We start from the raw sequence: 25,841 nt of genomic DNA on the forward strand, positions 1-25,841 counted from the left end.
TAGTTACATGTTTGACAGCATCCATGAAGGGCGAGATCGTGTGCATCAAGAGTTGTGTAAATATTTAGAGTCGAATAAAAACATTTTGTCCCAGAATTATGCGAGGCCCAATTGAGCAAAGTTTCAATGGCATTGAGTTTAGCAGGCTGTTGGTGTGAGTTGTTATTGGACTGCAGGGAAGGCTCCTGAGCAAAGTTTCAAGTCCTGACGTTTTTTTTTGTTCGACCCGAGAGACTAATATCTCTTACGCTGGGTTTCCTGCAGGAGGGATATGCTGTGAGTCGGTCACATTGAATCCAATGCAATCAAGACGAATTGTCCAATGGAAGACTGCGTTAGAATTGCCAAGCAACTTCATCAGCGCTGAATGAGAAGACGAGTTTCCAGACGCATTGCACTTCCACTAGGGTCTAATTTTGTTGTGTGCGAGCAACTATGCGCGAGGTGGTGTTGCTCAACGAGAGAAGAAAGTTTTAAACTACGCGCGAGCAACTACCAGTGTAATATATTAAGAGTCTGAAAGCTTTAAACTTCGTTTCTCTGAGCATGAAACAAATGGTTTCGACACTTTTCAGTAGTCGATAACTCATGACAACATTGCAAGGTTCCAATAGAGCAATGGTCTAACAAACACTGATCGTAAATGAACAAATTGTTACATGTGAGAATCGGTTTGTTGGGGAGAACGACCACTCCAAAGTCACATCCATGTAGTCGAAAACTTGTAAGCAACGATTTTGCATTACCGTATAAACCTGCGATTGTAGAACTGACCATAAACAAAAATGGTATATAACCTTACTTAAGACGCGCAACGGGATTCAAAATTGGACATTACGTCATCCAGATTTCATTATCATAAAAAAAAAAACATCCATAAACGTTGTAGTTTAATCCTCAAAACGTCTGAACAATAACGCGAGAATAACAAAAAAGTCCTACACAACTCAGTCCAGAAGATTGTGTAGCTACCGGGAAACATCCATCACAAAATGGAAGGATTGATTTGCTCAAATCAAGTACGAGCAGGAACACCAGCTCCAGCAGGTCGGGGAGCTTGACCAGGCTGGCCGGGCCTTGGGGCATCATCCTGAAAATCCAAATATAAGAATATCAGGTAAACTAGAATAACGTATCAATACTGTAAGCATCGGCCATTAGCCTACATAGACATTGAGCTAACATGTACATGCCAAGCGCGAACCAAAAGCATGCAAGGAACTTGAAATGTCCTGGCAACACACAATATGAAATAGGCAGCCACATAAAACAAATATATGACAAAACCCATGCTGCTAAGAAAGCCTTAAAAATCGGTTGCGGAAAAGCATATTGAAGTATGCTAACACTACAGCCATGAACATACAGTTCCGAACCAGCCAACCGAGATAGAAGGGTTCCAAAAAAGCTCGAGGCGATAAACCTAAATTCTACATGATTAAATTATTTCTAGTAACACCACAAATCTAACAGGGGTTAAAGTTCTAGCCTTAACAAAACTAAAATAATTTCCAATCATTCGTTACATCTTCATCAATGAATGAAGAAGCAAACAAACAATCAATTAGCAAACTTTTGTCGGGTCCTATTTCCATGTAGGAAAAGGAGCGGCTTGAAGCGCGTTTCATGGGTTATTTGGGATGTTTATGTGTGAAATTGGTTTTGGGAATAACTGAACAAGACGCAGTACAAGCAATGAATCAATAAGCAGTGTCACATAGAATAACAAACATCCAAAATCTAGAAATCGAAAATGAGAACTCACCCTGCGTCTGATGAATCGCTGTGGCGGCTCGCGGTTCCTCCTGTTGGTGCGGGATCGCACCCTCACAACGTGAGAGTGAATTGCACAGGAAACACAGTACTGCATCTTGGCATACAGCTTAGGCAGAGTGTATTCTACACACCACAAACAACATCAAATCCAAACATTTACACGTCTAACCAATCACCGCGATACTCGAACAAAACAAAAACCAATAAATCAACACCAAACTAAGAAAAAACAGAGAAATGCGAGGGTAAATTGGGACTTACGCTCATAGACGCAGGCTTCCTGAACATCTCTCACCGCGGCCTGCTCGACGATGTTCCTCACCAAGAATCTCTTGATGGCCTTGTCCTAGTTCATCGCCAATGCAAAATTAAACGCAATCAATCACGTATTCATACGATTCGAATACGTATAGATATACAGACACGTATAAATGTACACATTTGTGTGTGTATGCATACCTTAGGGCAGCACTTGCCGCAGTTGGAGCAGCGGATGAACTTGACGTGTCCACGGCCGTGCTTGTTGCGACCTCCATTTCTGCGCTTGAAAGTCTGCAGAGAAAAAAAAAAAAAATTAAGCGAAAGGAAACGGTGGACGGCGAGATGGATAAAACGCGGCGTTTAGGGCGGAGATCTGACCATGGTGTGAGGAGATCTGAAAGCTCAGCGGCCGTCGGCAATGGAGTATGTAGGGTTTTACTCGCTGCTGCAGACGCCAGAAGGTGAGTGGCGTCGGGAAGGCTTCTGTTTTATATGGAGCGCGCCCTGGCGCCCTAGCCCAACAAACTGCCCCTTCGTTTATTGCACGTTTGTAATCGCGCCCCCAATTTTTTGTTTATTTACGTTTTGATCCCTATAACCTCTAATTAGAAACAGGATTTAATATTAAGTTGGGAAGAAGACAAAAAAGAACTTACGAAAATCTGAGCTGTTATCATCCAATGGATCGGACAAGAATATTACGATATAATAATATTCTTAATCACTTGAAACTTGGAAGTGAAAAGTTCCGAGTTTTATGTACTTGGATGTCAATATCTTTGGTTGAGATGAGTTGAAATTTGAAGCTCTTTATTTTTGGTTATTTTCCTATAATTTTAATATAACTTTAGGTTTTACGCCCGTTTTCTTCTTATGCACTCTTCCTCTTGCGCGTGGCAAGAAAAAGAAAGTACGGAAATCACTTTCCGTTCATTATAAACCAACTGGAAACCCCTCAATCATAACAAGAAGCAAATTTCGGCCAGAAAATATAGACAAAAGCTCCAACGACATAGCTTATTGTATCAAACCACCAAATACTTAAACTTCAAAAAACAGAGATTAAACAAGTACGCAAGTCCATACGCTAATCTGGTTTTCATACATCCGTGATTAAATAAGCGTCCTCATTTGTCACGTTGGTCGTTTTATTTTTCATCTACTCAACCAGATGCAAATGCGGCCACCTTGTTCGGCTCAAGTGCTTTCTTTCTCGTACACTTCACTGGCATACTTCCAGTTGATGACTTTCCATATGTTCTTCAGATACTCTGGTCTCACATTCTTGTACTGCAACATGAATAACAGATGCATCTTAATTCATAATTTCATATCAAATGATACGCGAAGAGGATAGCAAGAATGTAATAATACAGACAGCTAACAGGAGCAAATACATCTGACATGTATTCTGGAAAAATTCATCGTTGGACATGGTAAAAAGTGATGACGGTTTTAAATTGAATAAATGATACGCTTGTTTGAGGTCTCCGTGGCACTTCAGATGCTAATTCAAGTGCTGACAGAAAAGGATGGAGGCTGTGTACAGAGACCAGACATTATAGGAAAACAAGAACGGTGTCACTTCCTTTGTGTCTGAAAGAGAACCTAACTATAAACTTCACCACACGGAAAGGTCTATCCCCCATAAACAATTCAACTCCAAGGAGCAAAAACTGACTTGTCCGTTCACAAAGACAGTTTTAACAACCCTCCTACCGAATCCACTTGTACTCCTGAAGATAAACAGTATCTTAGACTTCCAAGGATCACCAATTGGGCAATTAAGAGAGTGTATCAATCTGTATTGACTCTTATATACTACACTTACAAACTGATAAGTGAAAATAATTGAAGGATATACATGTTATGAAAATATAGATGATGCAAATCGACTTTGCTTAAATTTACCTGTAAGTAGTATGCATGCTCCCAAACGTCAATACCAAGCAATGGAACCAAAGATGCTCCTTTAGTAACCAATGGGTCCTGTAACAAGTTACTCAAATTAAAGAATATTCAGATGAAACAAAAACCATAATTGCATGCTGCATATCAGTTAACTACTACCGAGTTATTTGGACAAAGAGATGCAGAACAGAAACCTTTGTAAATCCTATCGCTACAAGTAATGTTAAGTATTGAAGTAATATTTTGGGGTTTACCTGATTTGCAGTGGTTTCAACGACAAGTTTCTTCAACTCTTTGTCTAGAGCAAGCCACTACCAAGAAAGATCAAACATGCATGTGAACAGGTTGAAAATCGATTGAAGCATCTAGTTTAATGACATGGAACAAATACAGTAAAATCAACAAGATGCAAAACTTACCACCCATCCAGAACCCTGCAACGCAGCGCCTTCTGTGTTGATCTTTTGCACCAATGCATCAAAAGAACCAAAACTCATGTCAATGGCCCATCCCAGGTTGCTATGAGGGGACTCACCTCCACCTTGCTGCCATAGATAAAGCATTACAGTATTAGACGGACGAATGCTTAAAAACAGGCTTGTAAGATAGAGGAATATAAAATTATGAACTTACACTAATCGGAGTCAGATTCTTCCAGAAAATCGAGTGGTTGACATGACCTGCGAGAAAAAGGAAATTCCTTTTTGTTAAGATTAGATTATCTTCCGGGCTGCAGGATGAATGCAAATAAGCTAAATCCTGAGATGAACAAGACATCCAAGAACTTGAAACCAAACAATTAAATCAGCACTTTCGATCACGGTAATTAGTATCAGTAGCAGCCTAATTATGGGAAAACTAACACAATGCTACCTAATTTAATTGCTACTTCTAATATCAATTTACTTCAACAAACAATTATAATTCAACAAAATATTTGAACATTTTAATTAATTTAAGTTTTTTTCTTAACAAATTTAGAAAAAGGTTCCTAATCTGAAGATGAAACAAATAAATAATTACAAAAAAAAAATAGCACAGAGATACAGAGAGAGATGTTTGACCTCCGCCATTGAACTTGATGGCGCTCTGCAACTTAACAACGGCAGTAGCGTCGCCCTTGCCGATGGCGTCGTGGAGCTGCTCGAGAGCTTTGTTGTAGTTGGTGACGTAAGCCTGGTGGTGCTTTTTGTGGTGGAGCTCCATGATCTCGCCGCTGATCGCAGGCTCCAGAGCGCCATAGTCGTAGGGAAGGTCGGGGAGCGAGAAGGTCTGCAGGCCGCGAGAATGGGCAAGGATTCTGGGCTTGCTCTGGAACCCTGATCGGAGGGCTTTCCTGGCCACGAGAGCTCGGAGAGCCATGGAAATGCTGCTTGCAATGAACTGAGAGGAGAGAGAGTGAGAGAGAAGGTGAGAGAAATGTGACGAGCGAGAGTGAGACTTGTGGAGTAGGTAGGTGCAAATCTGTGGTATGGGCCAAATATCTTGGGCCTATTTGAGATCCATCATCAAATGAAACGGATTGGGCTTCTCATTATTTTGTGGGCTTAATCCAACAACTCCTGCCTTAAGTTTTTAATTTTTATTTTTAATGGAGGCGATATCGGGGTTGTGGAATGATTGAATTTGTACATCAGAATCAATGTTCGTAACTAGCTAATCTACAAATTATTTACTTTGGCGCCCTTTATGTTTAATTCAAAGATGAATTTCTTTTGCATTCAAACCCTATCTCATTAGTAACACAACTAAGTAGTTTTAGGTTCGACTGTTGGTCTCAAAATCGATCTCGGCTACTAAGTCAAGGATTTTGGGATCTCTTGGTTCTTTTAGCTTGTGTTGCGGGCATACCAACTTGTGGCCTAAGGTCGAGCAAGTAAAGAGAAGTTGGTGATTTTGGTTGCGCTTGATTTGACTTCTTTTAATGTGATTGAAGACCAAGGAACGAACGTGTCTCAGTTGAGGGTTCCCGATGCCACGAGTGCCAGGAAATTAGAATGGCATTGTTTGTGAAAGTGCAGCGGAATCGATTTAGGGGTTAATGCGATGAGATGTATGGGAAGGTGAATCGCATCAACGCAAACGAACTGATACTCCTATTGCAAGAAAATAAAATGCGAGAGAGTAAATTGCAAGAAAATAGATTTGCGAACAGCGTGGAGTGTATTGTTGGAAGACCTAATCGTCTAAAAATTCCTTAAAAACACAAATGCGTACAAAATTGAACCATTTTCTCTTGGCACCTTAGGATTAGTAACAATATTCCATTATATTATATGCATCCCTCACTTGAACTAATTTTCGATGTATCAACTTAATGTAATTCGTAATCAACACGAACACGAACACGAACACTGAACGAAGAAAGGGCGGGACCGACACCCGTTCGAACCGGAGACAGAAGGGTGAAGAATTTTTACACCAATAATATTGTCATTGCTCTCTAACAGCTCTATATGCTGCTATTAGTTCTATCACGTGTGCAAATGGACGACTGAGTGGTTGCCATCACGCATGCAAATCTTTGTTCGACTTCCATACAGGACCAATTTGGGGAGCGGAATCAGTTCCTACCCCGCTTCCAGTTTCCACGGCCACTAGAGGATCCGACTCACCTTCCCCTGCCTGAAACCATTTCAAACGAAAAGAGAGGATTTCACACATAACTTCGTTGTTCAATGATTAAAAAGAATGATTCAATATCTAGAAAGTACGTCCTGCAATTACAGAGATTAAGGAAACTGGGTTAAAACCTGTGCTGGCTGCGTTGCTTCTTCAGCAACCTTTTTCTGACCCTCACGAGTGCAAAAGTATGAATATAAAACCATCCCAGCAAGTGCGACGAAAATTCCGAGGATGTTCCTCCAGTCAAATGGATCATGAAGCAAAATATAACCAAATGCGAGCACAAGGCATGTCTTTAGATGTCCAAGAACTTGATAGGTGACAGGAGATGTCTTTCCAATTACAAGAAATGTGCTAAAATTTACCGAGACAGAGATCAGGCAGGACATAATTATGAAAACCTGCAAAATCAGAGAGAGAAAACACAATCAGTAATTCTTCGAAAGAAAAGCGGGAAAAAGACAAACTGTTCAAATTCTCACCAGCACTTGATTTGTATACTTGAAAGCAAATACATTTTGATTTGTCAAGAACCAATCCAGAAACGGGCCAGTGATTAATAAAGTTCCTGCCTGATATGGACATGATTGATACAGGAGTTGCGTTGAAGAAACCTTAAACTTCTTCTGGATGGTATTGGTCATCTGAAAGAAACTAGTCAAGGAAACAAAATCAGACAGGTGAAACTACAATATAGCCTCCTACTAAGACCTCTCAAAAAGACCTTAACAAGGGTGTTCCCGTCAGCTCCTTATAATGGAAAGTATTCAGCAATATGAACTGCAAGACCTGAAAAGCTTCTATCGCGTACGTTAAATATGTTTTACTAGACGGAAACAACATATACGGGAAGTACTTGTGAATTCTTTTACTGATAAGGAACATACATGCAACTTTTTGCCTAATGCAGTCAAATTCAGAAGTGGTTCAGAGACCATGCATCGATGACATTAGACAATATTATTCAAGAATTCTTAGGTCCAAGTATTTTCTTTCTTTAATTTTGCAGTGGCGCATGTATCAATGGTTTATATTATAGCACAAACTAGACACAGATACCAGGTCAAAAAATGAAAACTCTATTGAGGATACAATTTGAGCAACGCATGTTGTAATAACTGCAAGAAGAGACAAGATACTTCCAAGAGCATTAAGTTGAACATCAGTGACTGTTGCAATCCCAACACCAATGAGGAGAATAAGGAGGGCAATCTGAATGCTCCTACTGCAATAAGAATTAAAGTAAAGATTATATGAGAACGAGTATAGTCTATAGGTAAGGAAATCAGAATATAAGATTATGGATTAATCAATGTTTCAGACTAAAAGAGCTAAGAATAAAAACACATAATATATCAAATAACATGATTATATATAGGTAACATTGGAAAACAATTCGCTCTGTAACTAGTTTAAAATTTTGGATATGCTTGAACGGATCAGTAAATCAGCATCTTAGACAAAAGGAGGCTAAACCTGAATTTCTTCGCGAGGAAAAGGGTCTCCAATAGTACAGTGCATGGGATGATTGCCAGCTTAGTCATCTAGAATGCAAGAACAATAGAGGATTTCAGAATTCTAATATTTAGAAAAATGCTGAAACGCCAACGTTTTAGAGAAGCTACATAGTCAAAATCCAATTGAAGGAAATAAATATACCTGATAAAAGCCAACCGAATTGAAGCCCAGGCTCAGATTTAACAGTCCAATTGAGATTCCATTCAGAATGCCAAATCCCGTAACAGTCGTTTGATCGAGGGGTTTGTGTTCAAAGAATTTCATCTTTAAAGCCACGTGAAGGGAACAAAAGGTGACTAAAAGATGCCAGCTTGTCAAAGTTGTGGCTGCACAAATATGTATAAGAATCTAATCAGTAATCACTTCCAATTCTGATAGACCAAATAAACATTAACACAGTGGCAACTATCTATCACATGTTAACAATAGTGCACTTCCGTAATTTCTCTTCACAAGAGACTGTACAGTATACTGGTTGAATTATATTTTGATGCTCATCAAAGTCAAACTACAAATCGAAAGCTATAAAATGTGGAATCACGGACAATAACCCCAACCATACCCTTTTAAAACAGAACATACACTTGCAATTGTTTCAAAAGCTCTAATTTTTTGTTTCTACTTAAGTTCATTGTTCAATAGCAACAACTTCATCAATTTCATTTGTTTTGCACATGAAACCTTCAAAACTCATCATTCTTACCAAACTTAAATCCCAAAAAATGAAGGCAACCCAAGTAAATCACCATTGAATGAAATACAACACATGGTCCAAAATTTGAAATACCAACAAAAAATAAGGCAACAATGGAGACTATCCAAAAGTGAAAAGCTTACCAAAAGTGAAACCCAAAGAACTGATGAGGGCCTTGTTGCAAATGACAATGGAGACCGATGAGATCACAGAGAGGGTTAACGCTCCCACTGTCCCCAGCTGAAACCTCTCGCCTTCCCCCATCTTATTTGCCTCCGATCGAACTTCAATCCTGTCCACAAACAACCCCAAAAACTCAAAATCATTTTTTCTCGAATAAATGAGAAGAAAAAAACTGCAGAATATCAGTGAGCTCACTGGGAGTAGCAAAAACTGCGAAATGGGCAATCATAGAAACAGAGATTAATGGGTTTAGAGCGGATCGCAGTCTCAAACAACCCCGTAATCATAACAATTAAATCTTTTTTCTATGAAATGACACATAAAATGTTATGCAGAATATGAAGTGAACCCGCAAAGAGTGGCAAAATTTGAGAAATGGGCAAACGCAGAACTAGAGATTAATGGGTTTTGAGGGGATCACAGAATTAAACAACCCCAAAATCTCAAAAATTCAATCTTTTTACCATAAAATGAGAAACAAAATGCGGAAAATGAAGTGAACTCACTGAGAGTGGCAAAAACTGATAGATGGGCAATCAAACAAACATATATTGATGGATCTTAAGTCACAAAAACCCCCAGAATCTTAAAAATTCATTATTTTTGTCCATAAATCAGAAGAAAGATAATACAGAATAGCAAGTGAACTCACTGAGAGTGACAGAAACCGATAAATGGGCAATCAGAGAACCAGAAGGTGAGTTGTTTGGAAGGGATCAGAGTCTCAGATCTGATGGATGGCTGAGATCAATTCGACGTTAAAGCCCAGTTAATTGTGCTGTCTGTCTCTGTGATTTGCTTGTGGAATTGGACAGTTGGGGTCGGCTGATTAGAGAGAGATGCACCTAACAATATGCGTCGAACATCAGAAATACGAAATTGATATTTGTACGAGTAAGAGAGATGAAGAGATGGAGAGATGGAGAGAGAGGTCTGACAGCTGACAGAAGTGAGTGAGGTCGGTGGCTTTCGCGTCTCTGTCCTCTCTTTTCTTGCTGAAGAACGAGAGAGGACGCGGACGGTTAAAAAAGCTTTGGCCTAGGTGCGAGTTACGTACGAAAGATTCTACGGATTCTCTTCCTCGTAATTTTCATCTTGGCATATTTGCTTATTTGCTCTCCAAACATACATAGAGCTGTCAATTTTTCCTTAGAATTTTAATTCCTCTTGAACTTTTATAATCAGTCTTTTTTTTTTTTTTTTAATTTTAATTTTAGCTGGTTACATCTTAAATTTTTATAAATAGCTAATTTCTTCTGATGCTAAATTTTAAAATTTTCATCCAATTTTCATCTATTTTGATCATCCGGCCAGCACATGATAATTGTATGGGGCGTAAGAATGGAAGATTAGATAGATGAAAATTGGATGAATAATTTTAAAATCTAAACACTATGAGGGAAATTGGCTATTTATAAAATTTTAGGGGGTAATCGGTTAAAATTAAAATTCAGGAGGAAATTGGCTAGTTATAAAAGTTCATGGGTAATTAGCTAAAATTAAAGTTCAGAGGGAAATTGGCTAGTTATAAAAGTTCATGAGAATAATTGGCTAAAATTAAAGTTCATGGAGAAATTAGCAGCTCTATGCAAGTTCGGAGGGCAAATTGGCAAATACCTCTTTTTTCTTTTCCAGTTCTTATTTGAATGATCATGACTAAATCACTATAATATTTCGTGTTGTCTTATTAGGCGAAAAAGAATCTTACTCCCTACTAGAGATGGTGGTTAATTCTCCTATCTCCAATTTTTTTCTCCTTTTTATCTTCTTATTTGAACAGTTATTATTAAAGAATCTCAACATTTTTTTGCATTTTTTGAGAGAAAGACAAAAAGAAAAGTGAGAGAAAAGGGAAGGGAAATGAATTTAGAGGAAAAATGATCTTACTCAAAGATGATGGTTAAGCGGTGACTTAAAAAAAAAAAAAATTGAATATTATATAGAAATCTTGAACCAAAAATAAAAAACAAAAAATGAGATTGAATTAGCTAGGGCTGGGTTCGGTTTAAAACAGTTTGGTTTTTTGCCAAAACCGAAACCAAATCAAAATTTCGGTTTGGTTCTTTTTTTTTCGGTTCGGTTGTGTTTCGGTTCAGTTTTGTTCGGTTCGGTTTCCGTTTTTTTTTTCAAAAAAATAAAATAAATTGAAATATAAAATTTTAGCATCTCCAACACAATCACACTTCAAGTCTTACACATCTAAAATAAACATAACAAAGTCCGAACTTTAAATTTACATTGCACGGATTTATTCTTGTCTCATAAATTTATATTGCACTAGCAAAGGTGCTTATACATTCATGCACAGGTTAGTTGTAATGGTGTTGAAGCCTTAAGTTAAACAAATAAGATTGATGCTTTTCTGAAATAACGTATTTAACTGTATAATTTTTGGATTCTTTCATGTATTATTGAATATATATTCTAATTATTCCTTGCTTTGTTCATAAAATTTAACTTTCTTCAGACTGCTGCAGCGAAAGGAGAAGCACCTCCGTGTGAGGATTCATCAGATGCACGGCCAATGGTTACAAACCCTTAAAATCAAAACCTCCCATTTTTTCTAATTGACAGCCGTTTTAGTAATAAAAATATTAATTTATAATTATTTATAAAACTTCGGTTCGGTTCGGTTTCCGAATCCTAGAAACCAAACCATATTTGGTTGAGTTCGGTTTAACAGTTTCGGTTTGGTTTTTTTTCGGTTCAATTCTTTTTGGCTTTGGTTCGATTTGGTTTTTAATTTTTTTCGATTGTCAATTTTTTGAATCCACCCCTAAAATCAGCGACCTCTAAATTATACGTGCGACCATATCACAAACATAGAAAACTCGGCCAATGTCATTTTCCCTGTTGGGACTCTCGCTCTCTTTGCAAAGAATTTCATGGTGAAGGGTGGATTAGAATATAAATTGTTTTGTTAATAGTTGTTACATGTTCATTTGTACTGAAAAATAAATATTTTATGTCTAATTGTCTACTACGGTACGGCCAAATATCCAAACTTTATGGCATTTAGAATTTTGTAGATTTGAAAAACGTAGTGCCTAAAAAGTTACAAATTCAGATTCTCTTTCGGATTTGGCGTCACGAGTCAGCAGATTGAACAATTCGGCTTTTACTTTGTGCTAGGTGACTAAAAATATGATTAATAAAGACCATAAAATTTAAAATAAATTATTTGAATTTTTGAATTTGTTAACACTGTTCAGTGAGGTACCGTTTGGTATGCAAACGGGACAGAACGAGATAGAACGAAACGGAAAGAAGGTTCCATGCTACGTTTGATGTACACACATGCCATAATGGAACGAAGGATTAAATGACAATTGTATCCATCCACTCTGACGAGTTCAACCTTACATGAGCACCGTCAATTAGTCCAATGTCATCCCTCACATCTTCCGCCTAATCCTCGTTGTCCCATTCCTTGAGCGACAATGTCGGCCACGTCCTGCGAGTGGGTGGTCTTGAGGTTTTGGCAATGAAGGGCGACGGTCTCGTCGTGGGATAAGCAGGGAGGAAGAATGCGGCGAGAGGAAAGTGGGGTTGGGTTCGGATGGGTTTATTGGGATTGGGTTAGCCTGGGTTGCAGGGTTTGTGGTAGAGGAGGAAGATGAGGCTACATGAGAAAGGGTAAATAGTGAAATTAATGAAAAATATGAGGGGTATTGTTGTCCAAAAGTTATAATTTTGTGTTCCATTGGTTGGAACAAGTAGTTCTAGAGGGAGGGTGGTACAAAAGTTAACTAAAATATGTTCCACGAAACAGTGCGTGACAGATAAATTGGCATACCAAATGTAAGACGAGTGCATCCGTCTCGGCTACTTTTGTCTCATCCACGTACCAAGTACCTAAGTTTTGAGACCTCGATTAAAAATTTACAGATATATTTTTCCAAATTTCTTTTGGTACCCTATTTTTGTCGTTACTCAATTGGACAGGTGTCCCAGCAAAGAATCCTGAGCAGACCAAAGTAGGGGTGGGCAAACGGGTATAGGAACTGTGGGTCTTGGCGAGTAATCAAGGTTCGGGGCAGATACGGGCCGATTCTAATTTTATCAAAAGAGAAACGGGGTGGGGTTTTGAAATTTAACGGGCGGGCCGGGTCCAAATGTATAGAAAAATGGGCCTCGAACCGACCCATTTGTGATTGCAATGGACGGACGAGATTGAAGAGTAAGCTACCATCCAATTTGAATCGTTAATACCTAGGTCTCATCCTCTAGCAGTCGAGCTCGACTCTGTCACAAACTCACAATGTCGCTGGACTGTCTTCGAACTCGATTCTCTCTCGGCGTCAGTCATCTCCTCCAACACCCCGACATCATCGCCGTCACGAGTCTCTGCCTTGGAAACCACCACGATGGCCCAGCAACCTCGATTGTCCTCCTCGAGTCCTCAACGACATCCTAGACTTAGAGAACCCAGGCACCCGCACCACCCATCTTCTCGATTCTCCTTCTCTCATCGTCGATGACATCACCGCCGTCGTGACCACTAACACTCCATCGCCGTTGCCAATTCAGGTGAATTCTTTAACCTCTGATGTTAATTGATGCTTAAACCTGCCAAATATAAACCTAGTCCTTCCCATATTTTACATAATTTCTTGTGTGTTTGTAGTTCTTCCCTTCAATTACATAATTTCTGAATTTCAATTGCATAATTTTATAATTTCTGGATTACATAATTTATGGATTTCAATGTGGGTTTTCGATTTGAATTAGAATTTAGTTCTTCCCTTCAATTGCATAATTTATGGATTCCAACTTTTTTCGATTCCAAACTTCAATCTATAGTCACACGCGCACTCGCACTCTCGCTGTCGGAAGAAGAGAAAGATGTTGGACATCAATCTGTTCAGAGTGGAAAAGGGCCACAACCCGAAAATAATCCGAGAATCTCAACGACAACTTTACAAAGGTATCGAGATCATTGACGAGGTCATCCAGCTCGACAAAGAATGGCGCCAACGTAATCCCCATCTTCTTTAATCCATTTCTTTATTTAAAGCCTTGAGTTTTTCATGAGCCTTGAGATTTATTTTGAATGAATTAATTAGGATTAAGGTCTTGATTTTCGTGGTGAAATGATTAATTTTTAGGTCAATTCGAGCTCGAGAGCCTTCGGAAATAATTCAACAAGATCAACAAGCAAGTAGCTCATCTGAGGATTGTGAGTATTTTTTAAAAATAGCTCAGCTGAGGATTGTGAGTATTTTTTTTTTTTAATTTTTCCTATTTGAATGTTATCTTGATGATCGGTTGTTTTCCAAAAATACATCCTTAAGGTTATTAAATCCTGAACTTTTGGATTGTACATGTGTTTAGAAACTCATAATAACTTGTGAAACTTGTATTTGCTAAACAATTATCGAATGATAATAATTATCTTGGCACCATAAGTTAGGTTAGAATTTGTTCTTAGATCATTGACTTTGAAAAATAAGTTCAATTGGTTTTGTAATGGATGAGGAAATTGGTTAAAGAGGGTCGGTGTGGTTGCATGGAATTACGATGGTGATTTTGATGCTTACTTGAGTGTTTAGGGTGCGTTTGTTGCACCGTACTATCTTGAACTGGATTAACTTCAAGGACTAAAGTAGATTGGCTTGGCATGGACTAAGTAGTATAGGGCCCTGTTTGGCAGATCGGATAAAGGATCGGATAAGATTAGTTATACGGACTCAGGTGTTTGACGTTCACCTGTACTAAATAAGCGCCGGATTAATTTAACCGGTCAGATAGGATAACACGGTATACACCCGCTTAATAAAACCAACCAAAACGCCCGGATTATTTAGTCGGGGAAGAAGAATATGAGAGAGAAAGGGAGGGAGTTTAGGGGGTGTGGCGGAGAGAGCTGGGGAACAATTATTTGGGATTCTTCTGCAGTTGGGGAAGAAGAAGGGAGAGAGAGGGAGGGTGTTTGGGGGTGCGGAATAATAATGTGTTTAATGCAGTGTTGCACTAAGTCACATTTTTTTTTTTCGAAATCCAATTTTTTTTCAAAATTTTAATTCATATTTACTAATATTTTACTATTATTAATCTACATTTTTTTCCTCACTCACTATCTCTACACTCTGTGTATCTTTCCTTTCATTTCTCACGTATTACATCATATCCGTCGAACTGAACTCTGCTCTGCATCTCTGTCTCTCTCTCCCTTTCCTTTTTCTTCTCCCAATTTCAAGCTTAGTCAAACCTTTCTCTTTCCCTTTCCACCTCTTGCCATTCTCTTTGGGTGTTTTGCAATTCCTAGATTTGGGGTTTTTGCAATTCTCAGAGGCCCCGCATGGTAACCGGTGGGGAGTCGGGGTTTGTCAAGTTGGGGGAGTGAGAGACGGTGATGGCTTGGGGTTGGAACACTTGGATTTCTTGTGGGGCTGTAAGACCCTATCCGAGCATGTAGAAACGATGGCAATTTTTAGTGAAGAAATTCGAGACGAACTTGGATTTCTTGGATTTGTTTTCGTCAAACCCAGTTGAAGGTGAACGCAAGAGACGGTCTTAGTAGTCCGAAGCATTTTGGGGGGTCTCTCTAAGACCTCCTAGCGACGTTGTTAGTCCTTGCGAGTCCCACCTAATCTCATTAAGACTAGTCCTTACCAGTACCAAACACGAGACTGGACTAAGTTTTAGTCCAGTCCAGTAATAATTAGTGAGGGCAAACAAACGCACCCTTATATTATTATGTCTACTACTGAACTTGTAAGCATATGGTTGTAAAGCCGGCCCTTTTGCATATACAGATATTTATAATATGTGTGGAAATTTGATTGAGAATGTTATCCAGATTCTAGAAACCTGGGTCATTAAAACATTGAATAAGATTTTTTATTCCCTCTTTCTCTTAAAAATAAGAGCAGATTCTTATAGGGCCATTAAGTGCATTTTGACTGAATTTGCTTTCTTTAAGTATGTATGTTTCTATTGAAGATTAAAAAAAAAAATATAAATATTATCTCGAGCATATAGCTTTGATTAGTTTGACCGAATTATGCAATTATGCAATTGCGGTCCTTGCCCTGTTGTCTTGCACACTTGTTCAAAGTTCTTCAAGTAAATTCCTCTAAGTTCCGATTATTCCTGAATTCTGGATTCTGTTTTGTGTTGCTCAGTTGTAATAGCTATATATCTTGTGTTACTTTCTTATATATTTTGAGTTGCTTTCTTATATATTTTGATGTCATTGAAGAAATTAATGTGGATGTTATTTCGGTTTTAATGTTTATGTTTTTTTTGGATTTGAAGTGCAAAAGCTTGAAGCAACTCTTGTAATTTTTGAAAACGTATGAGTTACTGTGTAGTGCAGTTTTATAAAAATGTATTTTTGAAAAAAAAGAAAAATAGAATTGGACCTGTGGATCCGTTCCGAACTTGCCTGTTTGAAACGGACCAGATTAGGTCCGGTTTCAAAACTCAAAATCTCTCTACCCAACCAGGCCCATCCCGTTACAATTTATAACAGATGGGTCAGGGTCCTCCAAATTTGAGCCCGCCCCGATCTGTGCCCACCCCGAGACCAAAGTCTTCAAACGTCATTTAGATCATAACCTGTTCTCTCCGTTTCAGTTCTTCGAGAAACACCGACGAATTTTATAACTGCTTACTCTTTGTTGCTTTGCTTGATGGAGAATTCACAAGAATTATGCAGCACAGAGGGAGATGGGGATGGACGGAAGGCGGTGCCTTCCACTTCTTACACCGCCGCATCCTGCGGCGCTGCGTATCGGTTGTTTGGCCGTCAAGATTCGGTGCACAATTGCTTGGGCGGCGGTCGAGGTGAGCAAAGATTGAAACTTTTTGTTTTATTTTGACTTGAATTATTGAAAGATTGAAACTTCTACAACATTTCTACCATTTGGGTTTGTGGGGTATCTCTATAATTTCCTTTCCATCTTTTAAATTTTTGAGGTTTTGTCACTTGATTATCTGCGAAAAACGAAAATGTTGTGCTTTTTGGGTTCTTGATTATCTTGTAGTGTCTATGTTGCCGGTTGATTAGAAACTTTAGACTGGCGTTAGATGGCGGGAGTCAACGGATGAGTAAAGGCGTAATGTAGAAGGTTGCGGTAAAGAGGGCAGTTGATTATTATGCTCTTTAGTTGAAAATAATATGTGGTTAGTTGTAACTGCCTGTGAAAAAAGGATGCCTGAAAGTTAAAGAGGGGAAGAAGGAGGGTTTAAGCAATCAATGGCATTCGTGGAGCCGAATCACTTGCATTTTTTGGGAAACGGAAGAGCAAGCTAACTTTTTGGGTTTCGTTGAGTTAATTTGCATCGTATTGACTCTACCAGCACATTCCTTACAAGAGTCGAAGTATCGTGAATCTGTGATAGAGGAGCAATTGCCATCGTTCCATAATGCAAGGTTTAAGCACTGCATATTTGTGTTATGATCTGATGCATGTGGACAAGTTCGAATCTGGTATATATATCCTAGGCTTCTAGTAGTGCTCACCCAGTATGCCCCATTATCGAGTTGTTCGGAAATATCACATTTACCTATCACTATCAGTATGTGTGTACAAGTTGCCTGATTCTTTTCCAGTCACATTTGCTCTTCCTGAAGAGTCTTTTGTCAATAGCTAGGCTTGTTGTTCCCTTGTTATTCGTTCATGCATACGTGAACAACTTGAATGTAGGAGTTGGATTTTAAGTATCTGAATATTGTAGTGACTGACCTGAGAATGGTTTTCACTTGTTAAAATAGAAAGTATCAAGTTAGTTTACATGAAATTGGCTGCCAATATCACTGTCTTACATAATTTCTTACTGCAGCGCGTATTTGCATATATGCCTATCTTGATTTGTCAACATTGTATTTTTTCTTTTCCTCACTGTATCTCTTTTCTTTTTAGCTGCTGATATTTTGTTATGGAAGCGGGGGCGTGTTTCCTTTGTCACTATCATTGTTGCTACAGTTGCCTGGCTTGTGTTTGAGCGGTCTGGACTATCATTCTTATCAATTTGTGCAGACGTCTTGCTGATTTTGGTTGTACTCTTATTCCTTCGTGCCAACTATGCTGATTTCAGAAATAAGTAAGAATTTCTACCCTGTTCCCCGGTATTTTATTACCCTAGAATTGGAACTGTTTTCAGTTAGGATAACTATCATATTCCCTAGAATTGGGACTGTTTTCAATTAGGATAACTATCATATTCTTTGTGTAGACAACTGCAAACATTACCGGAGCTAGTTGTATCAGAGGAAATGGTTCATAATGTTGCAGCGTCGTTCCGTGTTAAAATCAACAATGTGTTGCTTATGGCTCATGACATCACTCTTGGCAAAGACTTTAGACTATTCTTCAAGGTCAGTATCAATGTTACGATAATAATACAGGAATCGCCAGGTTTGAATTATATGTGCAGGATATATTTTTATTTCTGAAACTACAAGGTGTTCACATATTACTTTGCATCTGTAGCATTTACTGTCTTACCAAGCTACTATACTTTTGGCAGGTGGTGGTTTGTTTGTGGCTCTTGTCCGTCATTGGCAGCTTTTTCTCCTTTTTTACGCTTGCCTATATCGGTGTGTTCTTCATCCTCCTGGGACTGTCAAATGAATGATCCGTGATGTCTTGTATGGGGTTTTATTGCTATTATTTGGTATATCATGCAACTATATGCAATGTTTGTATGACAGTTCTCCCTTCCCGATTTTGCTTTACTATTCGTTCAGGTCTGTATACATTTATGTGTCTTGTGACGTTTTATGCTAAAGAAAGTTCTTTCGTGGTGGCAGGTTCAATCTTGTCGATAACACTTCCAGCCTTATACAGCAAATATGAAGAGACCGTGGATAGGTGTTTCGGAAATATCCACCGGCAGTTTTCAAAGCATTATAAAATAGTGGATGATGGTGTTTTCAACAGACTTCCCAGAAATGTACCCAAGGACAAAGATTCGTAAGCCGGATAATTTAGATTCAGACGCTTAGTCATCAATATCGTACTGTTAGGTTTGGTATTTCGTTATAAAGTCATCGATATGTTGGATACTTCGCCGCTGCTTCCTCATACAAGGCCCGGCATAATTTTCCGTTCTTTTCGTTCATGTTCCATCGTCTGTACGCTGCTTTGTAGTTGTGTTGGTCAGGATGTGAAACTTGAGGTCTTCTTCAACGAGTGAACATTTCGGATATCGAATGAAAATGCAAGTGACCTTGTTCACTGAATCACTGTAAACATCATCCGCGAACCAAACAAAGTGCACCTGCAGCGAATATCGAATGAAAATGCTGGTGAGTTTTCAAGATCATTCAATTGATCAAGGGATTGATCGTACTAGTAAGGTCTTCCACAAATTCATCCATGAAAATGTAGGTCATTCAAACTCCTTAATTGCAGATAAATGTACTGTGGCTGCTTCATTGTACGGATATCTGGAAGAATATGATAGTTAAGAAGAGATTAATTTGTCAGTCAGTCGCTTACAACTTGATTTAAGAAGAGATTAATCTAACAAGAAGTCAATGTGATCAGATTTTACTGCTATTCTTATCCTTCAATGTAAAGCCTATGTACTCGGAAATCAATGGTGTTCCGTTGTCAACTTACACAAAAACGTCTTAGAGGATCTCCAAAGGAGATGTTAAATTGTCCAAATCAGCAATAACGGTGACAAAAAATAGCAGTAATGTTTTCCAACCGAGAAGCCAAATCTGATGTGGCATGACATAGATTGACATCTCTTCCCTCTTGCTGTCAAATTTGACAGCACCGTCAGATTTTTTTTAATTAATTATTAAATGCTTTTTATTAATTTCAAGCATTATCCTTTTGTTTCTTTTCATTCTCAATACAAAGAAAGTACATGAATTATTATTTTATGTTTAAAATTTGACATATCGATTGTAGAGTAAAAGTTTAAAAGATGTCAAAGTGGCACGTAAGCTTTCAAATTTAAATTTTAGGTTTAAAATTTGATATTACCTTTCGAGATGGTCTTACTATTTAAAGTAAATAATAAGGACAATTCCATTGCTTGCCTTCCTAAAATCGGTGGACTTGCTTTTAGTTTCGTCAATTTTTAAAACTAGCGTCACTGTTGTTTTTATTTAACATTTAAAAAAAAATTCATGGATCAATTTGAGACAAAAACAATAGATTGAGGGCCAAAGTAAAACAACCGAAGATTTCAGGGACGAAATTTTAATTAACTTCTCATTGTTCTTCTTCTTCGTTCTCTCAGACACCACTAATCGAAAAAATCCAGTCCTCCGTTTACACAGGCGCCATGAGCAGGTCCCGATTGGATAGAATCCTCTCCACATTCGTCGTGGTGCACCCTCACGAGACCTCAGCTCTCCTCCACTCCTCATCCTGCTTCTTCTTCGTAAGCTCTCTTAATTCTCCAATCCCATTTGCTAAGTTTCGAAAACTGGGTTGTTTTTCTTTCAGCTAAATTTTGATTTCCCAATGCAGATTTTGTGCGCTTACTTTGTAGTGCTCCCGCTGCGCGATGAGGGTGCAATTTCCTTAGGCCTGTCGAACCTGCCGAGCCTGTTTGTGGGGTCATTGGTCCTCACATCGATTGCCGCACCAGTTGCAACTCTCATCTTCTCTTTGCCCAACGTTTCCAAAGGCAAGGTATGTGTGTATTTCCGCCATTTTTTTCGATATGGGGAGTATGAAATTGTGGTAAAGATTTGATTATTTTCATGTGGGGTGTCTCTGTAACGTTATAGTTTTAGTTGAAAAGCAAAAGGGTGTAGCTAGTTATGCGTGTGTTTCCGCCATTTTTCGATATGCGGAGTTCGAAATTGTTGTTTTTGTGATAAAAATTGATTCTTTTGATATGGGGTGCTTCTGTAACTTGATAACTTTTGGTTCAAGAGTAAAAGGGTATAGCTGGTTCATGCCAGATTTTCGATATGTGTTTGTTTGCGTATCGCTCTGTAATAGTTGCTTCTTGAAATTCCAGGCTTTGGTTTTGATGCTCAGGTTTTTTAGTGTATCACTTGTTGCATTCTTCTTTCTATGGCGTGCTTCGTCAGCTGGATCACAAGCTGAGGTGAAGGTGAGATGAAATCTCATTAGTGTACAATTTGTCTCTGATTTGTTTGCTTTTTACACTCTTGAAATTTGTTTGTATTGTACTGAATGGTTCCCTTGTGTATGGCTAGGGCTTGGTCAGTATAGACACCGCGTCAGTAAATGACGAAAAGGTAGTTGTTAATCATGCTGGTACAGCATATTCTGTAGCGTGGGAGAACCTTGGCCGGTTCTATGTCTCGGTCAGAATTGCATTGTTCCTCTGGGTATGATGAATATATCTAATTCCTTTTTTTTTTTTTTTTTTTTAAATTCTATTTTGGATATGTAAAGTAATTTGTTTATCTAACTTTATGTAGTGATAAAAATTTATGCTTTTTTTTTAAGATTGCCCTACTTAATCTAATTACAATTTCCTCGACTTGGGCTAGAATAATCGATGTCATGGACAGTGAGGTATGTATCCTATCCTTGTCACACGAATGTGATTGCAACACGAATTTTTGTTACACTTGTAACTAGATGTGTATTCAGTCAGGTTCAAGATTATTTGGTTTTATTGGTGCCGGTGCCACACTAGGCCAGCTTTTTGGGTCATTGTTTGCCACGGGAATGGCTAGGTTGGGGCCATGTATGTTTTCTTGTTCAGTCTTTTGGAATTTGATAGTATCTGTATGTGATATGTCTTAAACCATGGATTGATTTGTTGCAGTTCTACTGCTATTTTCTGCTTTATTAATGGAGTTCGCTGCACAGTCATCAAAGGGGATAACCCTGGATTTATCTCATTTCCCTGAGGAATTATCTCCCATCAGGTTAATTATATTATCAACTTCATTTGGCACTGGATTCTGCGATATTGTTATATGAAAAAACAAAACATTTTATAAAGCACAGATTAGAGTCAAGACACTGAACTCTCTGTTACAATTTGTAATAATATCTGTTGTTTCTCCATATTAAGTAAATTATGAGCTATTAGAATGTCGTAAGTGATCTTGTCTTGGAATGTTATTTCATGGGTTCAGACATGCGGTGAATTTTTGCGTGCCAATTAAGTTTGAAATTTATTGGGATTCAAATTGTTTAGTGAATTTTCGTTCAAACTATTTCCAGCCCAACTGCAGTTAAACAATCCTGAAAAACTATAAGCTTGCATTCTTTGTGTAACGTGTACAATATATAAGTTGTTGTGTAACTTTATTTCTTGACGTGGTTTCTTTTTTTTGTTGTTAGAGAATCTGACCCTGATCGGAAGAATGAGTCTGATGGGCAAACCATGCACAACAAAGGAAATTCTCCCAAGTCACCTACTCCGGTGGTGAAGCCTCAGATGTGGGCCATTTTAGATGGATTTTGGCTTATATTGTCATCATCTTACTTGTTGTATGTGTCCTTGTTCCTGTGGTTGAGTGCAGTTATCTCTTCATTCTTCTATTTTCAGGTAAGACCATCCATTGTCACAAGGTCTAACTTAATTCTAAATTAGCGTCTCTATCTGATACTATATTACCTGACTTGACTCAAAATGGAGTCTTGTCTGCGGATATGTTGCTCTCCCCATATGTTTTTATTTTCCGTTTCTTCTGTTTTCTGTGTTCCTTCTCTCATTCTTTCTTTCAGCTGATTTTTATCTCTGATTTTTTGTAACTGCAGAAAGTGAGTGTAATTGCCATGACTGTTACTACCTCTCTTGGGAGAAGAAAATTGCTGGCTCAGATAAACAGCTTTATTGCTGTTTTTATCCTTGCCGGACAACTTACCATAACGGTAGGCTGTTCTTCGGAGATTTTGTTTTATAGTTGATATTTTGGCTAGTTTCTATGGTAACTAACGTGAGATATCCTTTGTAGAATATTTTCTTAGCTCATTGCTTGCTAAAAGCGGGTCCTTAGTTAGTTTCACGTATGCAGCTGCTTTTCTGCTTTCCTGCTGAAGGCAATTTAGTGTCCTATCCTGTTATGTTTCTGAAGGAAAGAAAGCTTGTCTCAGGCCTGGAGGAGGATGACTTATGATCAACATGTTCCTATTTCTAGGCGTCACAAGAAAAATTAAAGATTCTTAAGGCAAATTAGGGACTGGTTATAGTGCTGACTTTTTGGTTTTGGTAGTGGTTATAGAATGAATTTTGCCTTGAAAGTGCAATGCAACTGATCTATGACGTTGTTAAACCGTTTATTTACTGTCATGAAATTCCAACAAATGTTTCCACAGATTTGTATGCTTTGTATCATACATCAATATAGGTATTTGGGTATAATCACTTCGTGTATTTTATTAACAGGGGCGTTTTCTAACCATAGTGGGGGTTACTACAGCTATATGCGCGGCTCCATTTGTTGCCTTCTTAAATTTGGTTGCTATAGCTGTCTGGCCAACTTGGGTAGCCGTTGCAATTTCTGAGACCTTGCGGAAGGTTTGTATTTTCTAACTTCTGAGTTGCGATTTCCCTTTCACAGTTTATCTTATAGCTTAATCCAACCATGACGTCTGCATGTAAATTGCTAAAAACATGTTAATTTTATGTAATATGCATAGGTGAATTTTCTTTCATTTGGATAAAAATGATGGTCAAAATCTCATACGAGAGGAGTGTGAAGTTGGATCTTACAGCTTTCTTTTTGTGTTTCTGTGCAGTTTGTTACTTATGTTCTGACCAGACCAGGTAGAGAACTCCTGTTTACTGTCGTCTCGCAGGATGAAAAATACAAAGCCAAGGCACGAGTTTCTGAATTCTTTTTGACATTTAAAATAATTTCGATTTGGTTTCTTTATCAAGCGTGTTCATCTACCGCGGATTTCTTATTGGTGCCCTATATTGCATTAATCATGTACCGTGAAATTTGAAGCAAATCACCCAACAATTTGAAACATTATTTAACCGAGTCCGTGATATTGCAGGTTTGCATCGATGTGTTTGTTCAAAGACTAGGAGATGCTACAGCAGCAGGAATGTACAAGCTACTTTTCAGCACTCTTAACGGAAGAGCGCCAACCGTCTCTCTCTACGGCCTGCCTGTATGTTTGAATTTGGAAGCATTTGCATTTTTTTTGTACCGGGTTATTTATCTCGAACAATGATGAACTAATGCTGATCCTCCTTGTTCTTCTCCAGGTCTGTTTGCTATGGATGGTTATTGCGTTTCATTTAGGTCGCCGTCAAGCTGAACTCGCAAAACTCCGGACACATTCCACTTCCTAATGTTTCTTGCACACATTTTTTTGCTGTTTAGCCACTGTAAGAAAAACCGAAAATAACATAGAGCATGTTGCCTCAGAGATAGATATACGATGATGTACGAAATGCAAGTTCTTTCAGCTCATGTGTGAGTAAATTTAGCAATCGAATAGTCACCGTTGGATCACTAGGTCTAAACTGAAACGAAACTGTACTGGGAACATAACTGCAGTTAAAATCTTGAAAGGCGTCCGGCGGGTCGACCATTGCCCAGAAATTAACCTGCCGCCTATCCCCTGTACCAACTCTATGCTGCATTGCGTTGATCAACAATGTTTTTAGCTTCTAATGGCATGGGAACCTGTCAAGCATCGGCATACCTTAACAATATTAACAAGCAGGAGATCGTAAATGGTGAAATGGCAATTGTTCGTTTATGCATAGAGAACGCCGGAAATCATACAATGCGAAAAAGTATGTTTCAGGGCAATTTCCGGCACGAGTGTCTTCGGACATGTCCAAATGTTCCAGAGCACACTGTCTACGGTTATAAATTGAAGTTTAAGACGAGAAGTGCTTACCAAAGTGATCAAGTTCCGTGGAGAGAACACACGCGGTCTCCAATCAAGTTCCTTTCCCAATCTGCTATGTCCTCAAATGCGTACTCAGGATGATTCTTAAGGGGCTCTTTCCATGGATCTTTTTTGGTCAGATCGTAGGTAGCTCCGCGTATCGCCCTCTTACTTGGCCCGCAAGGTCTCTTGGAAGCAAGAGCATCATACGCTGCATTCAGCTGCACAGTCACAGTAGCTATCAATTTTGAACAATTCGTAAAGGGTCTGGCATTGTGCGATTTCCTGATGGAAAGAAGCAGAAATATATAGAGAAACAAGGACTCACATTCATTCCAAGGAACCAGTATATGTAAGCAGCTGCAACAGCCGGAGCCCTTCCCAAACCAGCAGTGCAATGCGCACACACATTTCCTTCTCCCTTGGAGATGGCCCATTCGAGCGATGAAACTGCTTTAGGTAGACCATTCCACAAGGAATCTGGATAGAAATCCTTTGCCTGCAGTAGTCGATAAACGAAGTAAGGCAAATGCACAAAGGGTCCCAAAACTTATTTTGTTGCTGGTCCGCAATGTTTCCAGAACAAAGCACGATGCTTCTTCAACCCAAAATATGATGTTGGTAGAAGGAAAGATTATGTTATGCCGATCATTTTAGTATAACCAGCATAACATAATCTGTTAAAAATGCGTCTCCTCATGTGCCGGATTCCAAGTCATCAGTCATCAGTGTGTAGTTCATGCCTGAAAATTGAACACGAGCAATCACGTTAGTTGAAGCAACTGGAATCGATTGCATGGTAGTAAGGTACTAATTTCTCTACTCTTACATGGTACCGTATTTGTTCGTTTTCTTCAACGTTTATCCCAAATGCAAAACCCAAAATTCCGGTCACGTAAACTTCACTTATCACCGTTGTCCCTAGTCATTCCAAATTCGTAAAAAGACGTCCTGAATCACTAGTCAATTAAAAAAAGAAACGTCCTAATCCTCGATAATTTCAGCAACAAGTCATTGCTGCTGCTCAAAATCGTGGTAATCTACACAGACTGATATCTGATGTGATCGTAAGTAGCTAAATTATTCGAAGTTACTGCAAAGTACTGAACTTT

The 25,841-nt window shown here is 38.6% G+C and overlaps 5 protein-coding genes across 8 annotated transcripts; 2 read left to right on the forward strand and 3 right to left on the reverse strand.

Moving 5' to 3' along the window:
• Positions 1-820: 820 nt before the first annotated feature.
• On the reverse strand, positions 821-16,639 carry LOC103953789 (40S ribosomal protein S26-1). The gene is made up of 7 exons (XM_048564912.1): positions 16,635-16,639; positions 4,673-4,678; positions 2,416-2,423; positions 2,236-2,328; positions 2,038-2,122; positions 1,766-1,899; positions 821-1,090 (listed from the first exon to the last, which is right to left on the reverse strand). The coding sequence occupies exons 3-7, from the start codon at positions 2,416-2,418 to the stop codon at positions 1,016-1,018; spliced, it is 390 nt and encodes a 129-aa protein (XP_048420869.1). The 5' UTR covers positions 2,419-2,423; positions 4,673-4,678; positions 16,635-16,639; the 3' UTR covers positions 821-1,015.
• LOC103953790 (superoxide dismutase [Mn], mitochondrial-like) lies at positions 2,949-5,325 on the reverse strand. The gene is made up of 6 exons (XM_048564911.1): positions 5,013-5,325; positions 4,582-4,628; positions 4,368-4,493; positions 4,203-4,259; positions 3,949-4,026; positions 2,949-3,327 (listed from the first exon to the last, which is right to left on the reverse strand). Exons 1-6 carry the CDS (start codon positions 5,308-5,310, stop codon positions 3,235-3,237), a joined length of 699 nt encoding a protein of 232 aa, XP_048420868.1. The 5' UTR covers positions 5,311-5,325; the 3' UTR covers positions 2,949-3,234.
• LOC103953792 (UDP-xylose transporter 3) lies at positions 6,199-10,061 on the reverse strand. Of its 2 annotated transcripts, XM_048564908.1 has the most exons (9): positions 9,907-10,061; positions 9,620-9,813; positions 8,929-9,075; positions 8,233-8,417; positions 8,050-8,117; positions 7,666-7,798; positions 7,056-7,217; positions 6,702-6,974; positions 6,199-6,573 (listed from the first exon to the last, which is right to left on the reverse strand). In XM_048564908.1, exons 3-9 carry the CDS (start codon positions 9,047-9,049, stop codon positions 6,457-6,459), a joined length of 1,059 nt encoding a protein of 352 aa, XP_048420865.1. In that variant the 5' UTR covers positions 9,050-9,075; positions 9,620-9,813; positions 9,907-10,061; the 3' UTR covers positions 6,199-6,456. The 2 variants fall into 2 exon arrangements, with proteins under 2 accessions (XP_048420865.1, XP_048420864.1); XM_048564907.1 differs by having other exon boundaries at positions 9,620-10,021.
• Positions 16,496-19,410, forward strand: LOC103953751 (reticulon-like protein B16). Of its 3 annotated transcripts, none has more exons than XM_048564909.1 (5): positions 16,496-16,759; positions 17,839-18,019; positions 18,152-18,293; positions 18,446-18,592; positions 18,729-18,914. In XM_048564909.1, the coding sequence occupies exons 1-4, from the start codon at positions 16,606-16,608 to the stop codon at positions 18,551-18,553; spliced, it is 585 nt and encodes a 194-aa protein (XP_048420866.1). In that variant the 5' UTR covers positions 16,496-16,605; the 3' UTR covers positions 18,554-18,592; positions 18,729-18,914. The 3 variants fall into 3 exon arrangements, with proteins under 3 accessions (XP_048420866.1, XP_009363811.2, XP_048420867.1); XM_009365536.3 differs by having other exon boundaries at positions 16,501-16,759; positions 18,446-18,515; positions 18,729-19,410; XM_048564910.1 differs by lacking the exon at positions 16,496-16,759 and adding an exon at positions 16,805-17,348 and having other exon boundaries at positions 18,446-18,515; positions 18,729-19,410.
• On the forward strand, positions 19,087-24,300 carry LOC103953826. Its single transcript, XM_048564903.1, has 14 exons — positions 19,087-19,226; positions 20,177-20,320; positions 20,410-20,574; positions 20,909-21,004; positions 21,111-21,245; positions 21,367-21,435; positions 21,514-21,610; positions 21,692-21,794; positions 22,216-22,423; positions 22,636-22,749; positions 23,264-23,395; positions 23,617-23,697; positions 23,881-23,997; positions 24,095-24,300. Exons 1-14 carry the CDS (start codon positions 19,215-19,217, stop codon positions 24,179-24,181), a joined length of 1,560 nt encoding a protein of 519 aa, XP_048420860.1. The 5' UTR covers positions 19,087-19,214; the 3' UTR covers positions 24,182-24,300.
• Positions 24,301-25,841: the final 1,541 nt, after the last annotated feature.

This window comes from the organism of the source record quoted next, unplaced genomic scaffold, assembly GCF_019419815.1.
Source record: "Pyrus x bretschneideri cultivar Hongxiangsu unplaced genomic scaffold, Pyrus_bretschneideri_v1 Contig4, whole genome shotgun sequence".
In the NCBI taxonomy this organism is placed as follows: Eukaryota; Viridiplantae; Streptophyta; class Magnoliopsida; order Rosales; family Rosaceae; genus Pyrus; species Pyrus x bretschneideri.